At 45.0% G+C, this 16,558-nt stretch overlaps 2 protein-coding genes across 3 annotated transcripts in view; both read left to right on the forward strand.

Moving 5' to 3' along the window:
- The window catches only part of LOC103164613 (uncharacterized), a 15,756-nt gene extending 14,923 nt beyond the window's left edge, over positions 1 to 833 (forward strand). The window contains exon 4 of the mRNA XM_020537539.3: positions 643 to 833. The gene's annotated coding sequence lies outside the window, so the exon portion shown is untranslated. The remainder of the gene's footprint in view (positions 1 to 642) is intronic.
- The window catches only part of LOC100191734 (uncharacterized), an 18,504-nt gene extending 2,819 nt beyond the window's left edge, over positions 1 to 15,685 (forward strand). Inside the window, exons 2-8 of one of the 2 annotated variants that reach the window (NM_001360145.1) lie at positions 635 to 2,118; positions 2,233 to 2,355; positions 13,781 to 13,902; positions 13,983 to 14,193; positions 14,320 to 14,560; positions 14,648 to 14,804; positions 14,896 to 15,656. In NM_001360145.1, coding sequence (NP_001347074.1) covers positions 1,257 to 2,118; positions 2,233 to 2,355; positions 13,781 to 13,902; positions 13,983 to 14,193; positions 14,320 to 14,560; positions 14,648 to 14,804; positions 14,896 to 15,234 — 2,055 coding nt within the window. In that variant the 5' untranslated portion in view covers positions 635 to 1,256 and the 3' untranslated portion in view covers positions 15,235 to 15,656. Of the gene's footprint in view, positions 1 to 634; positions 2,119 to 2,232; positions 2,356 to 13,780; positions 13,903 to 13,982; positions 14,194 to 14,319; positions 14,561 to 14,647; positions 14,805 to 14,895 lie in introns of those variants that run through there. The other variant, XM_008682759.3, reaches the window with a different exon arrangement.
- The last annotated feature ends 873 nt before the right edge of the window (positions 15,686 to 16,558 follow it).

The following is a 16,558-nucleotide window of genomic DNA, read 5'->3' on the forward strand; positions in this document are numbered from 1 at the left end:
TATGTTTGGTTCTATTAGAAAAATAAAGTATATGTAGAGAAAAGAGAAGAAAACTGAGGTCCTGAGTGGAGTTTTGAAAACTCCAAAAACACCACAGTTTTGCAAAACTGAGTTTTAACTATAAAAACTAAACACCTTTTGAGCTTTAATACTATTGTTTCAAAACTGCAAAAATACTACAATTTCAAACAGGGCCTAAGTGGATAAATTCGTACCCGTATGCAGCGTATCCTTTTCGTTTGTCTAATATTGCCTCTATCCTAAATTAAGACTCATTTTAAATAATTAATGGTGTCATACAATACTTGATATATATATATATATATATATATATATATATATATATATATATATATATATATATATATATATATATATATATATATATATATATATATATATATATATATATATATATATATAGTATATAAGAGCTAAAACGAATACTCTGTGGGGGAGTATTTGACACGACAGAAAGCTACCAGTGTTGCAAATCGTTTTGTATTTTGGGTTTGTCTATATATATTTAAGCGTATTTCGTGTTCAAATTATTAGTCCTTCTGTTTTTGTGGTACACAGTTTTTTTTCTGAAAAAATATACGGTGCAAACAATATCTTAGATGCAAACATGCAGAATTGCAGATCAACTCAAAAACCATACTTCAATGCCGTACGGTTTGGAGCGCAGGCAGGAGACAGAGGAGGAAGAAGATAGAGATACTTTTTTTACGTTTTCATAACGGTACTGAACAAGTTTCAGTGTTGATATGTTCCACGTAAAACTGATATCCTTGAGCGAGGCTTACATCAAAATAAATTTAGAAGTTCATATATTCACAGTGCATCCATATACATACTCACGTGAAAAAGTTGAGATGTAAGCTTAAACTAGAAAAAATCATAGGAAAATAACAGATTTCAGATGCGTGTGCACGACTACAAGATAAAAAAAAATTCGTGAGTTTTTGCTACGTAGTGCAAATGCATATGAAACTTGTTATGGTTGCCGGTCTGCCGCTCTAGCCTCCGTCAACTGCATACCGCGTCGGGAAGCGAGCAGCAGGGGAAATGTGGTCAACACTTGTGGGGCCACATCGCAATCACTGGGTACATCATTCAGAGATGATGAACGACTACAACAACTATGCATTTCTGAAAGAAAAAAAAAAGCAAACGCTACCGGCCGGAATCGGAAGTACACGTGCACAGCATAGGCGCACTGCGAGGCCGCACCGCACTGCAGGGAACCAATCCCCATGGCCGCCGCACCCTGCACGCTCAACATGGCCTCCGTCCTTGCGCTGCTGCTTGTCTTCTCCGTGCACTGGACGGGGCGCAGCCACGCCTTCAGCCTCATGAACTACCTGTGCAACAACGGCAGCTCCTACGCCCTCAACTCCACCTACCGCTCCAACGTGGTGGCGCTCCTCGGGTCCCTGTCCGCCAACGCGTCCAGCTCCGCCGTAGGCTTCGCCACCGGCACGCTCGGCCGCGGCCCAGACCAGACGTGGGGGCTCGCGCTCTGCCGCGGCGACGTCAACGGCAGCGCCTGCGCGTCCTGCCTCGCGCTGGCGCCGGACGTGGCCTTCGGCAAGTGCAGGGGCGTCAAGGACGCGTCCATCTACTACGACCGCTGCCTTCTCCGGTACTCGGACACGGACTTCCTGGCCACCCCGGACGACGCCGCGGCGTCGGTGCAGTACGGCGCCAACCTGCAGGTGAACGTCACCGCCGATCCCGGACGGTTCGCGGGGCTCGCGGCCGACCTCGTGGGCGCGCTGTCCGCCTGGGCGGCGTGGAACTCGACGGCGAGATACGCCGCCGGGGTGGTCACCTCCGCCCAAGGGTTCACGACGACGGACCACTCTCTGGTGCACGACATCTACGGGCTGGTGCAGTGCACGCCCAACCAGGCGCCCGAGGCGTGCCTGGCGTGCCTCGGCAGGCTCAGGGACGAGATTCCGGACGTGTTCAACGGCTCCACCGGCGGCCAGTTCAACGCGGTGTGGTGCAACCTGAGGTTCGAGGTGTTCCTTTTCTATGACAGCAGCCCGGTAGTGAAGCTTGTCGCGCCTCCGGTGACGCCGGCTCCGCCGGGTGCAGCAGTCCACGGCGACGGTACGTACGCCACTACACCACAAACAATGAAACAACACGGCATAGCAGCAACAGTAGTGGCCACAGATAAATTACGAAAATACCAACTGCATTGTATTGTATTTGTATCTGCAGCAAACAGGACAAGGGGAGCAGGACATGCAGCAACAGTAGTGGCCATTGTTTTCGGGGTCCTAGTTATCTTCCTACTCTCCACCTTCACCATCTACCTCTGGAGAAAAGCACAAGTAAAACGATGTGAGTTCTCTGTTCCTGACCAAGCCCTGCATATATCTTTGATATTTCACAAAACATACTTTTTCGATAAAGGATGCTTTTATTAAAATATCAAGTACGATACATCAAGAAGATACAAAGCATTGGTACAACTTCTGACCTTTGTTTAACATACATAGCCAGCTAAAGATTAAAAAAAACACCATAACCCCATGCTAGGAGCATTCATCCGAAGACTAAATCGCCACACCACACCAAGAGTTGTGATCCCGCTACAACCAAATTGTTGGGGACTTGTTCTCAAATGCTAAGAGTTAAGAACAAGGCAACATAAAAAGTGTTAAGTGTTAAAGTCCTTCGTCCTTCGAAGCATTATGTCCCTTCGGGAAATAATGAGTTTCGGACGAAGGTCATAAGAGACATACCTTCGTAAACATAACAAGTAATGACGAAGAATTCATATAAAGCATGAAATATAATATAAGCATCATCATAGAATCATTTCTATTTTATTAACATGGAAAAATAGAAATGATTTCAAATTACAAATGTACCTTCGGTCCTGAGAGAAGGTAAAAAGTACAAGCGTGACGCAAAAGCAAATGCCCAGTCAGCGTGAACAGTACGGGAGTACTGTTCATCTATTTATAGACGCGGGACGCAGCCCACGTAAAATTACATTTATGTCCATTACATTTGTCAATGACTTATGGAAATCTGACAAGGCCCACGTAGTCTTTTCATCTTTAAGTCGGTTCCCCTCTCTGCTATCGCGACGAAGCTTCCCTGCGCACAGCTTCGGCTGTGCACCATCCTTCGTGGAGCTTGGTAATCAGCCCGTCCTTCGTCTGGTTCAGGCTTCGTCCTGACCGCACTTCATGTTCGTAATTCTGAGTCCGAAGGTACCTGTTCACATAATCCACTTGGAAAACATTGTCAAATCATGTTTTTGAGGACCTTCGGAGGACGAAGGCCCCCAACAGTAGCCCCTCGCAATATTAATTTGTTAATGATAAATTCAGATTGCGATATGGACGAAGGCCTTGAGCCGAAGGTCCGAAAAAACACCTTCCCTTTGCTAGAATAGCAACTTTCACTGACAAGCGGGGTCTTTCAATTTTCAACGCCCTGGGCGTATAAATAAGATCATACCGCAAACTCATTTGGTACGCACACTTGCCATCTGCTTCGGCCTTGAAAACAGTTTTTTAGTGTTTCCGAAGATGTCTGAAGCTGCTAAGAAGGCTGCTGCTGAGATGAAGCTGAGTCTTGATGAAGAGAAGAACTTAGGGTTTCTTATAGCAATGTCGAAGACCAACACAGAAAAGATCACCAGGGAAATTCTGGAAGGGCTGTCTGAAGATACTGGTGACAGTGAAAGTTATGATGTGGACAGCGGTGGCGAAGACTCCGAAGATCGCCCCTGGCGACCAAGCCATTCAGTTTATGGTAAATCAACTATCAAAGAGAATCATCTTGTTAATATGAGAGGAAGGTATTTCCGGGACCTGTCCATTGTGAGGGCGGACGAAGGGGAAAAAACTTGTCCACACCCTGAAGAAAATGAAGTTGTGGTGTATCGAAGCTTTTTGAAAGCTGGATTGCGATTCCCCTTGAGCAGCTTCGTCGTGGAGGTGTTGAAAATCTTCGAAGTCTATCTTCATCAACTTACTCCCGAGGCAATTATAAGGCTAAATATCTTCGTGTGGGCCGCGAGAAGCCAAGGTCTGAAGCCTGACGCAAGAAGCTTCTGTAATGTTCATGAATTATTATATGAAACAAAGCCTTGGGGCAAAGAACAGTACCATAACAACTTTGGCTGCTACAGCTTCGTCTCTCGGTCCGGGGCAAGCTGTCCCGTACCAACCTTTCGGAAGAGATGGCCCGGGGATTGGATGACAGAATGGTTTTATGTGAAGAATGACTTATCAGCACGAGAAGACATCAAAGGTATAATTATGCGTCCTATTTGGCAAAGCTTCGGCCTTCGGAGGCCGAAGGTTGAAATGAACGAAGCCGCCGAAGAGTGCCAAAGAGCCTTCGGCGTTGTCTGCTCTTTTATAGGAACAAGGGACTTAGTACAAGAGCATATTGCCTTCAGGGTGTGGCCGCTTGCGGAGAAATGGGAAATGCCACAAGAAACCATTAAAGAGGCCGACGAAGGTGGACTTGTCAGGTTTAAGTACACTTTTAAATTTGGAGATAAATTTATTGAGCCAGATGATGAGTGGTTGAAAAGCATTGACAATTTAAGTGATGAGCTGCTTGGGACATACTCGAAGGCCGAAGATACTGCAATGTCAGCAGCCTTCGGAGGCCGAAAAAAGAAAAGGCTGAATCGGGTATTTGATGCCATCGGGTTTGTCTACCCTGACTATTGCTACCCCATTCGAAGGCAGAAGAGAAAAAATACAACCTCTGCAAAAGAAGAAACTGCAGCTGCTCCTAGCGAGCCAGAACCGAAAAGGAAGAAGATAAAGGTTCTTTCTTATCGACCGCGTTATATTGAACCAGCTTCGGTGCCTGAGTTTACCGGAGAGACTTCTTCGGCCACCGAAGCTGAAAAACCAGCCGAGCCAACTTTGCTGCCAGAAGTCACAGAAACAGCCGAAATACCAACGAAGACAAAATTGGAGCAATCAAAAATTTTGTTACCAGAAACGAAAGAGAAGGCCGAAGCGCCATTCACAGAAAAAATGGAAGAGGTAAAGGAAGCAAGCGAGGACTCCAAAACATCAGGAGTTTTGAGTCCTGTGGCAAACATTGAAACAGTAAGAAATCAAAAAGTGCCAGCAGTGACTCCGAAAAGAAGGAGAATGGCTAATGTGCTAGATGTGCTGGAAACGATCAAATCTTCAAGCACCCCTCCGAAGAAGGCTGCCGTCACTCCTGAAACAACAGTCGAAGCTTCGGGTTCTAAAGCTCCAGAGCAAGATACTGAAGCCGAAGCTGGGCCCTCAGAGCCCTCAAAGGCAAAAACCTTGGAAAGTGAGGCAGAAAAAATAACAAAGCCAACTTTTGCTGAAGGAACTGGTGTTGTTACCCCCGAAGCATCCAAAATTCGCGATTATATTTTTCGTCATGCTTCGGGGAAAAAATTAACAGAAAAAGAAGAACAAGAGGCCCAACACTATGCCCAAAAGTTGAAATATCCAAAGGGGGCGTTGATATTTAATGGCAGTGGAGAAGAAGATTTCTTGTATTGCCTCCCCGACAGCAAGGAAATTTCTGTCTGTCGGGAGATGAGCAGAAGCTTCGGATTTCCAACTTTAGAAGACGGACTTTCGGTGCTGTCAAAGAACGATCTGGCTGACAGCCTAGCTTACAACAGTTTAAAGGTGCGACAAATGGAATTCTTATATTTTTGTTGAATTCAAAATTTTTCGTTTGTTTAAAACTATTGACACAGACATATTCCTGTCTGCAGGGCCTGATACTCAGCAATGCCCTCAGAGCACAGAAAGATGCTGAGGACGAAGGATGTACTATAGCCCTGAGCAACCTTCGTTCCGAAGTAATTGAACTGAGGAACGAAGGTCTCGAAAAAGACAAAATATTATACTCATTGATAGATAAAATAAAGGAGGACGAAGCTGCTTTCAAAAGTCAAACTGAAGCTCAGAAACGCGAAATTGAAGACCTTCGGAAACAACTGGCCAGAGCCAAAGAAGAACGTATACTTGAAGAAACAAAGCGTGAACTCAGCGATCAATGGGCAGATCATCTAGAAGTGACTGTTGAAGAGCTTCGTTCGTCCAAAAAGAAATGCTACAATAAATCTGTAGATTGTGTTAAAAAATTAAAGGCTAGCTTCGCCAAGATCGGCGCATTCTCAAGTGAAGAAAATTTTTTGAGGGGCAATCCCGAAAGTGTCATTGAATGGATTGACCACGAAGCTGAAGCCTTCGAAGAAATTTTAAATAGCCGAGGAGATATATGTGCCTTCTCTGGCGCCAGAGGGATTGCCACCATTTTAGAGAAGAAGGGCTGTGAGCATGTGAAAATTTTAGCACAGTCCGAAGCTGCTTTGTCCTTTGAAGACACAAAAGATCCTTCGGCCGAAGCTAGCATAATTGGTGGAAAGTTTTTTACTGATATCTGGGATAACGGTGGCCGAGAAATGGCAAGAGAAATTATTCAGAGAAGTGAAAAGGGCATCCATGATGCTAGAGAAGTGGCAGAAGTTGCCGAAGGGCAAATAGGTATTAATTAGTCGCACTTATTGTGTTGTAATTTTTATTTCAAACTTTACTCGCAGTTTGTAATAGTAATGCAAAAATATTCTGTTTCCTCAGAACCTACTGGATCGTCTATTGACCCTCACATCAAAGAGGATGACGAAATCAAACAAATGGCCGAAGCTATCATGGATAAAGTTGTCGAACAACTTCTAAATGAGGCTGCCGAAGTAGTATTAAGAGAAGACTAGATGTTATTAGAAAAAACATTTGAAGTGTGATCTATGTAATATTTTGTACATTTGAATGTAATATATAAGTCCCTTTTCATTATTCAATTCTTTACGATGCATGAAATTCTACATACATACCATTTTTGAGCCTTCGGCGAAAAAACACCTTCCCTTCTTTTCATGCTTCGTGAAGAAGACATTCTCCGAAGCTGTACAATTTCGATATTACTCTGATGAGGCTCATCCATGCTTCGTAAAAACATTCTCCGAAGCTGTATTCCGAAGATTATCATTGTATTTCCTCATGACTTTACACAATTTTCACTTTCTCAAAGCGTCCTTTCAAAGGTTGATACGGTGTCCCCTTCTTTTGCCATATGCAACATGATGTATGATGCTTATGCTATGCAAAATGGTGTGATGATGTTATGTTATGCAAATGACGTTTGTTCCGAAGATACACACAAAATATCTCTGTAAACTCTGCATTCCCTTAGGAACGTCTTTGGAGTTTCTTCGCCTTTTACTTAGGCGGTATCAGCGTTGACTTTTCGCTGTAAGCCTCCCTTAGGAGCTTCTTCGCCTTTTACTTAGGCGGTATCAGCGTTGACTTTTCGCTGTAAGCTCTGCATTCCCGTAGGAACGACTTTTGAGCAGAAAACTTACACTGCGCTCCCTTTGGAACGGCTTTTTGTGACTTCATCAACTTACTCTGCGTTCCTTAGAACGACTTTCTGTTGCTTCGAAGGATTTTTAATAATTCGAAGGTCCTCCTTGTTAGCTTCAGGGACTTAAGCCTGTGAAGAAAATGGGTTTTCCTCGTGGGAAACAACGAAATTATTACATGAAAACTAATAATGTTCTTTGTTTCACAGAAAATAAAACTGAATAGAAAAGACTGCTATCAAAGGTAGGATATGTGTCAATAAATGTGCTTCGACTCTGGCACAGTGCTGTTGACTGTGCGAGCTTCGGATTGTTCTCTGAAGTCCCTTTGGTGTGGGGCATATTGACTCCCTTCTGGCTGTTGACCCTGTTGCAGTGGAGGTGGAGGCGGAGGCTGCTGCCAGGAAGCTTGAGGTTGACTTGCCGAAGCTACAGAAGCTGCAGGGTGGTTGTCTATGTATTGTGGGATGTAAGGTGGATGATACGAAGCAGTGTGCATGACCTGCTTCGGCTGAGCTTGTTGAGATGCAGCTTCGGCTATTTCCTTTTGCTTCTGGATTGTAATATGGCACGTCCTGGTGGTATGGCCCTTGCTTTCTCCACAGAACAAGCAAAACAGTTTCCTTGGTTGATCTCCGAATCTTCCGCCGAAGCCCCTGGCGCCTCTGCCTCTTGGAGCTGGTGGCCGGAAGAAAGTTTGTTGTTGCCCCGAAGCCTGTGAGGAGCACTGCGGTCTGTTCTGCTGACTCCCCTTATCATCATTCTGAGTGGAGTTATGGATGGACCTGACATGCCTCGGATAGGATCTTCCTCCGAAGCCCCTGGTCATTTCAGAAAATCTGAAGGCCTCCTCCCTTCTTTGGCGAAAGTCATTGTCAGCACGAATGTACTCGTCCATCTTTTGGAGCAGCTTCTCCAGGGTCTGAGGAGGCTTCCTAGCAAAGTATTGAGCAGCAGGTCCAGGACGAAGCCCCTTGATCATGGCTTCGATGACAATTTCATTGGGCACCGTTGGTGCCTGCGCCCTCAAACGCAAGAACCTTCTGACATACGCCTGAAGGTATTCTTCATGATCCTGAGTGCACTGGAACAAGGCTTGAGCAGTGACCGGCTTCGTCTGAAATCCTTGAAAGCTGGTCAATAACATATCCTTCAGCTTCTGCCATGAAGTGATCGTTCCTGGCCGAAGGGAGGAATACCAGGTCTGAGCAACACTCCTGACGGCCATAACGAAAGACTTTGCCATTACTGCAGCATTGCCACCATACGAAGACACTGTTGCTTCGTAACTCATCAAGAACTGCTTCGGGTCCGAATGGCCATCGAACATGGGAAGCTGGGGTGGCTTATAGGACGGAGGCCAAGGTGTAGCCTGCAGCTCAGCGGACAGAGGAGAAGCATCGTCGAAAACAAAATTTCCATGATGGAAATTGTCATACCAGTCATCTTCATTGAAGAAGCCCTCCTGATGAAGGTCTTTTTGTTGAGGCCTTCAGTTCTGCTCATCGTGGGTAAGATGACGGACTTCTTCAGAAGCTTCGTCTATCTGCCTCTGCAGCTCAGCTAGCCTGGCCATCTTCTCCTTCTTCCTCTGCACCTGTTGATGTAGCATCTCCATGTCCCTGATCTCTTGGTCTAGTTCATCCTCCTGAATCGTCGGGCTGACAGCCTTCCTCTTCTGGTTTCGGGCCTCCCGAAGAGAGACGGTCTCCTGGTTGGGGTCCAGCGGTTGCAGTGCTGCAGCCCCAGTCGCTGAAGCTTTCTTCGGCGCCATAGCGAGGGTCTATAGCTTCCGAAGGTGTTCAAAAAAAACTCGAAGTGGAAGTGAGTTCACCGGAGGTGGGCGCCAATGTTGGGGACTTGTTCTCAAATGCTAAGAGTTAAGAACAAGGCAACATAAAAAGTGTTAAGTGTTAAAGTCCTTCGTCCTTCGAAGCATTATGTCCCTTCGGGAAATAATGAGTTTCGGACGAAGGTCATAAGAGACATACCTTCGTAAACATAACAAGTAATGACGAAGAATTCATATAAAGCATGAAATATAATATAAGCATCATCATAGAATCATTTCTATTTTATTAACATGGAAAAATAGAAATGATTTCAAATTACAAATGTACCTTCGGTCCTGAGAGAAGGTAAAAAGTACAAGCGTGACGCAAAAGCAAATGCCCAGTCAGCGTGAACAGTACGGGAGTACTGTTCATCTATTTATAGACGCGGGACGCAGCCCACGTAAAATTACATTTATGTCCATTACATTTGTCAATGACTTATGGAAATCTGACAAGGCCCACGTAGTCTTTTCATCTTTAAGTCGGTTCCCCTCTCTGCTATCGCGACGAAGCTTCCCTGCGCACAGCTTCGGCTGTGCACCATCCTTCGTGGAGCTTGGTGATCAGCCCGTCCTTCGTCTGGTTCAGGCTTCGTCCTGACCGCACTTCATGTTCGTAATTCTGAGTCCGAAGGTACCTGTTCACATAATCCACTTGGAAAACATTGTCAAATCATGTTTTTGAGGACCTTCGGAGGACGAAGGCCCCCAACACAAATCCTGCAAATCCTCCCGTTGGAGGATAGCCCAGCTAGAGAGCCAGCGGGCCGCTAATTGGATAACATGTAAAGAAGAACAAAAGAGTTTTTTTCCCTTACCAACTAAGTCGTTCCTACAAAACTAGAGAGTCCAACACAAGACCGCTGCTCCAAGTAGAAACAAAGATATGCTATTTTTATTGAACTTGTGAGCCCAAGACCCAAACAAAGATCCACATTTTCTGATTGACCAAAACATGTAACCAAATGCAAAATGCCCCAGACCAGTGGCGGATCCAGAAATGGATGAAAGGAGGCCTAGTAAGTGGACCAACTATGACACTAGAAAGGCGACATGTGCCTTGGTTTATTAGCTACTACCGTCTGCCAATCTAGAGCCTAGACATAGGTGCGGGTGCCTGTCGACCACAGATGAGGGCATCGCCAGACAGAAAATGACGATCCAACGACTAACGGGTAGCATGGGTGCTAGACATCGGGCGACTAGGGTTAGGACACATATTAGGACATGATCAGTGTCATGGTGCGCGTGTGTGGGATGGAGACATTTAATCTTTTGTTATCTTTATGGATGACAATAAATTGCCAGTCACTGATAGCTAGGTCATTAATATAGCATTTTGTGTGACACCCATCTCATAAAGATGACAAAAGATTAGATTGTCCTGTTAGATATGGATGTAGTTGATGCGTGATAGGTTGCATAATGAGACATTTGAGCTATCTTGAAGATCTGCTTCTACTCTTTTAACTCACAGCTGGGCGGGGCTGCAACCCCGGCAGCCCCCTTGCACCCGTCCCTGTCCCAGACCGATCGGGCCAAGCGACATTCAAAAAACAGATGATTAATAGTTTCCTCCATATGACAAAAAACACAGTCTAAGCTTCCTTTCCAGTTTCACTTAGCTAAATTATCTTTTGTGAGGATTACTGCGCGCCACAAAAACTATAAGAAGACTTTATTTTTCAAAGGGGCCTTTAGTGTCCATAGTTCTTTATTCACTTTAGGGGTATTCCAGAGCATCAAGGCAAAGTAATGTGATTTTACCGAGAACTGCCCATTTGAGATTAAGTTCGAGTAAAAGACATTGTGTTCGTGAGACAACACAAGACCATTCATACGTGACAACAAATCATTCCAGGCAATCAAGTTGGGTCAAAAGAGTTGTCTCCTCCAAGAGATGCTCGGCAATGAGGCACTCAGAACATCTGCTATTGTGGTGAACTTAGGCCTCGCAATATTATAAAGAGAGGGATATTGGTCTTTCAGCGGAGTATCACTTAACCAATTGTCTTTCTAAAAACATACTTGAGATCCATCCTTTACAAGGAAGGCTTCGAAATGTAGAAAATCATGCTTCACACTCATTAAGTAGGACCAAAAGTGAGAGTCCCCAATTTTCGACTCTACTTGAGCCAAAGGCTTTGAGCCCAAATACTTGTTTCGAAGTACCTGCTGCCACATCCCATCGGAGGTGAGCAATTTATATATCCACTTGCTAAGTAATGCAATATTCTTAGTGTTCAAATCAAGAATTCTAAGGCCCCCTTGGTCCTTAGGTTCACACAGAATACTCCATTTACCAAGTCTATATTTCTCTTCTTCTTCCCCTTGCCAAAAGAATCTAGAATGAAAATAATCCAACTTATTAAGGACTCCTTTTGGCATGCTGAAGAATGACATCATGTACTCGGAAGGCTACTAAGCACTGAATTAATCAAAGTTAGGCATCCTCCAATTGAGAGGTCCTTCCCCTTCCAGCTGCTAAGTCTCTTTTCAAAATGCTCATCGACCTTTACCCAATCACAGTTTCTTGATCTTCTAAAGTGAATTGGGATACCAAGGTAGTTTATCAGAAATCTCCCAGCTTTGCACCCAAAGAGCTCCGTATATAGGTCCAGGTTATCTTGGGTTGTCCCGAAGCAGAACAACTCACTCTTGTGGAAGTTAATCTTTAGACCTGACACTTGCTCAAAAGCAAAAAGGAGAAGCTTCATGTTGTGAAGAAGACTATAGTGTCATCTGCATACTAAAGGATCGAGAGACTCTCATCAACTATATGGGGAACCACTCCTTCAAATTTCCCATCCAATTTTGTTCTGCTAATGAACACTTTTAGCATATCAACCATGAAATTAAACAAAATAGGTTACACTGGATCTCCTTTTCGAAGGCCCTTTTTCGTTTGAAAATAATGCCTCATGTCATCATTGACATTCACCGCTACACTCCCTCCTGATATGAAAGTCTTAATTCAAGATATCCATTTGGACGAGAAACCTTTCATCCAGAGTGATTAGAATAGAAATGGTCATCTCACTTTGTCATAGGCTTTTTCAAAATCTAGCTTAAGAATTACCCCGTTCTGTTTTTCGATGAAGTTCATGTAATGTTTCGTGAAAATTCACCACCCCTTCAAGAATGTTTTGACCCTTTAGAAAAACAGTTTGAGTCGGGCTGACTACCTTGTCTGCTACTTAGCTCAACCTATTTGTTTCCACCTTAGTAAAAATCTTATAACTCACGTTAAGTAGACAGATCGGTCTATATTGTTGAATGACATTTGCCTATGAACCTTCAGGATCAGGGTAATAGCCCTGAAGTTGACACTGAAAAGCGAAAGGTCTCCTTTAGAGAGATCCCAAAACATCTACATTAGGCCCCCCTTGACGGTTTCCCAGAAATACTGATAGAATTCAGCTGGAAAGCCATCCGGACCTGGTGCTTTATTTAGTTTCATTGAGAAAATAGCCTCCTTGATCTCACTTTCAGTAAAGTCGGTTGTAAAAAAATTGTTCTCCCAACTAGAAACTTGGGGTATATCTAGGTTTCTGGATTCATCTAAAGTGAAGGAATTATCTTCCGGTTCACCAAATAAACTCTTATAAAACTTAGTGATGAAGCTTTTGAAATTAGCACGACCTTTCACTTTAGTGTCTCCATTTTCAAGTGAAAAGATTCTCTGCTTCCTATATTTCCCATTGGCTATCATATGAAAATACCGAGTGTTGTTATCTTTTAGTAGGACATCCTTTGCTTTTGCACATTGGTAGTATTTGATTTCTTCTTCCCTAAGAAGTCTGGTCAGGTGATCTCGAGATTGAGCCAAGTACTCTTGCTCCCTCTCAGTCAGATCTCTGACTTCAGCAAGAATATCTAGAGAGCAAATTAAATTTTGAAGCTCTATTTCTTTTTCTTGAACTGCCCATTAGTTTGAGCAGCCCATCCTCGTAGAAATCTACGCAGAGCACCCAACTTGCTGTTCCATCATTTTATGGAATTTTGACCTTTAGTCGCCTCCCTTGGTCCAAATTTCCTTGACACTGTCATCAAAGCCTTTCACGAAGAAACCAATTCAGTTCAAACTTAAATTGTTTATTACTTCCCGGGAAGGCTGGATCACCTGTGTCAAGGAGAAGGAGATCTGAAACACTCAAACACCCAAAGCGTACTTAAATTTCCACTCGGTAGACATGAGGGCTCTATCCAACTTTTCATAGGTTGGTTTTGGAAGGGAATTTGACCAGGTGTATTGCCGCCATGCATGTCAGATCAATTTCCCTTAAATCAAAACTATCAATTACATAATTGAAAAAGAAAAGGCCACCGACAATTAAACCTATCATTATTTTTCTGTTTGCTACTCCTTAGAATATTAAAATCTCCTCCAATATAATAAGAGTCGTGGGAGGTGAAAACATACTTAGAAGAAGAAGAAGAAGAAGAGCTGAAAGTATGGTAGAAACGAGCGTCAGAGCAAAATAAGCACGGCGCAAATCGGTATGGTGATGATGAGAACAAGCATATGTGTGCAGATGCCGAGGAAGCTGACGATTCCGGGTCTCTGATCTTCGAGTTGGCAACACTGAGAAGGGCAACCGGAGATTTCGCCGAAGAGAACAAGCTCGGACATGGAGGCTTCGGCGCGGTATACAAGGTACTACCCTTGCTCCTGCGCTAGCTAGAGGGAGGGAGACACATCTCATAAGCAAGCACGCACGGCGCCTAAAATTGCAGGGTTTCTTGGCTGATGGCCGGCGAATCGCCGTGAAGAGGCTGGACAAGGCTTCGGGGCAAGGCCTGAAAGAGCTGAGGAACGAGCTGCTGCTGGTCGCCAAGCTCCGGCACAACAACCTGGCAAAGCTTCTGGGCGTTTGCGTGAAGGGACAGGAGAAGCTGCTTGTCTACGAGTACATGCCGAATCGGAGCCTGGACACCTACCTCTTCGGTACACAGGCCACACTGCCATGCCATCCCTTCCCTTCCCAGCTGTGCTCGATGGAGCATTATATTCCAATTAATAACGTAATGTAATGTACGCGTACGTACGTGGCCGTTGGTTTTGGTTTTGCAGCAGCTGATGAGAAGCGTGCATCGCTAGACTGGGAGGCAAGGTACCGCATCCTCTACGGGACAGCGCGGGGCCTGCTGTACCTCCACGAGGACTCGCAGGTCAGGATCGTGCACCGCGACCTCAAGGCCAGCAACATCCTGCTCGACGCCGACATGAGCCCCAAGATCTCCGACTTCGGGCTGGCGAGGCTCTTCAGCGCCGACAACACCACCACCGTCACGAGCCAAGTTGTCGGAACGCTGTAAGCGAGCCTGTTAATGTAATTAAGCTGTGTTGCCGAGCAGCTCCGCTCCGCGACCTGATGAAGAATTTCATGCCTGCTTGGCAGAGGATACATGGCGCCGGAGTACGCGGTTCTGGGGCACCTGTCGGTGAAGCTTGACGTTTACAGCTTCGGAGTCCTGATCCTGGAGGTCGTAACTGGACGGAGGAACACCGACATGTTCGAGTCGGCAGCCGGAGAGTCCATCATCCTGCTGAGCTACGTGAGTCCTCTACCTATTGTTACGTTACGTTCTCTGTTTTTCTTCTTCTCCATTCCAATTAAGCAAAATGGTTCTGTCTTGTGTTACTTAGGTGTGGGACCACTGGGTCAGGGGCACCGCGCTGGAGGCCGTCGACCCGTCCCTGGCCTGCCACTGCCAGGCACCGGAGGCGGAGGCGGAGGTGGTCAAGTGCATCCATCTGGGGCTGCTCTGCGTGCAGGAGAACCCGGCGGACCGCCCCAACATGCTCGACGTCCTCGTCATGCTCCACGGCCACTCGTCAGGCTTCGCGGCACCGTCCAAGCCGGCTTTCGCCTTTGCCTACGGGGAGACCACGAGTTCTGACGAGCGGGGTATCCTGTCAGTGTCTCGTGCTGCTGCTGCCTTCTCTCTGAACGGGATGTCCGCGTCCGAGTTCCAGCCAAGATAGAATGGAAGAATTAATTACAATCACGGAAGACACGGTACAAATATAGATACGGTTCGTGGCTCGTGGCCATTTGTAATGGAAGTTTACGTCACCAAATTAGCGGAAAAAATTTTTGGTGCAGCCCGCTGCAAAACAGAATGTTTACAGTCCCTCACAAAAAGGAAGATTGACTCCACCTGCAGGTCCACTAGATAATATTTTAGTTGTGTTATTGCTGCTGCAGGTGAGGTCAATTCTTTTTTGTGTGAGAGGCAGTAAACATCCTGGTTTGCAGTCGGCTGCACCAATTTTTTTTTCCAAATTATCACCACTATTTTTCCCCATCGGGATAAAGTTGGGAAGTTGTGCTGTTGTTCACGGTTCACTAGGGTATGTTTGGGACAGTGAATGGCTTATGAAAGTTATTAATAGAACCTTTTATGAAAATGGTACATACAAAACATGTTTTATATTTTTGTTTTGTCACGAGTTAACAAAGAAAACAAGCAAAGTATTTGGATGGTGTGTTTGGGCCTGGCACAGTACCAAGATGGACCACACTTATATTATACTTCATCTGTCCTAAAAATATGATTCGTTTTAGACTACTCATATATTTAAATAATAAATGAATGTAGTTTACATATATGTTTATATTCATTATCATTTGAATAAATGTGGATGCAAAAATGGACTAGAAAAAACTATATTTTAAGATGGAGGGAGTATTGTATACAAACCGTTCGGCACAACGCCAAAGGCTCAAAGACACCTCGGTGCTTCCACTCGCCCGCCGCCACCCACTGAATCATGTCGTCATCCGCTGGTCACCGATTTGAACCACAATGCAATAATGTCTGAGTTTTTTGCTGCCACCGCCACGGATTGTGGGGTGTGGTCGTGTGGGTCTGTGGCCGCCATTGCCGACCCGTGTCGTGGTGGCCCCAACCGATCTAAAAATCCACGCCGGTGTGTGTCTTAGGCGTTTGTGTACCATTGCCACAAATTGACTTGCAAGTCTATGTTCTTCCCTCCTTGGTTCTCAAACTCCTTGCTTCTCAATCTACTGATAGCTACTTCTCTGGTTTGATGGAATATTATGGTATGTTAGAACCTAAAGGCTAAAGTTCCTAGGTTTGATGGCCCGAACTTTATTATCTATGGATTGGTTGTAAACTTATGTGGTCCACTATACCAAGATTTTATTTTTTATAATATATATTTGTGTATCGTCGTATCAATGTTTTTTTGAGAATTAGCGCAGCAGGGAATCGACGTATCACGTACATGTATCTGTATCGTCGTATGAGGGTATCATAGGCCCGCACATTGTCGGTGTTGTGGC

This window comes from Zea mays, chromosome 5, assembly GCF_902167145.1.
Source record: "Zea mays cultivar B73 chromosome 5, Zm-B73-REFERENCE-NAM-5.0, whole genome shotgun sequence".
NCBI classification, from domain to species: domain Eukaryota; kingdom Viridiplantae; phylum Streptophyta; class Magnoliopsida; order Poales; family Poaceae; genus Zea; species Zea mays.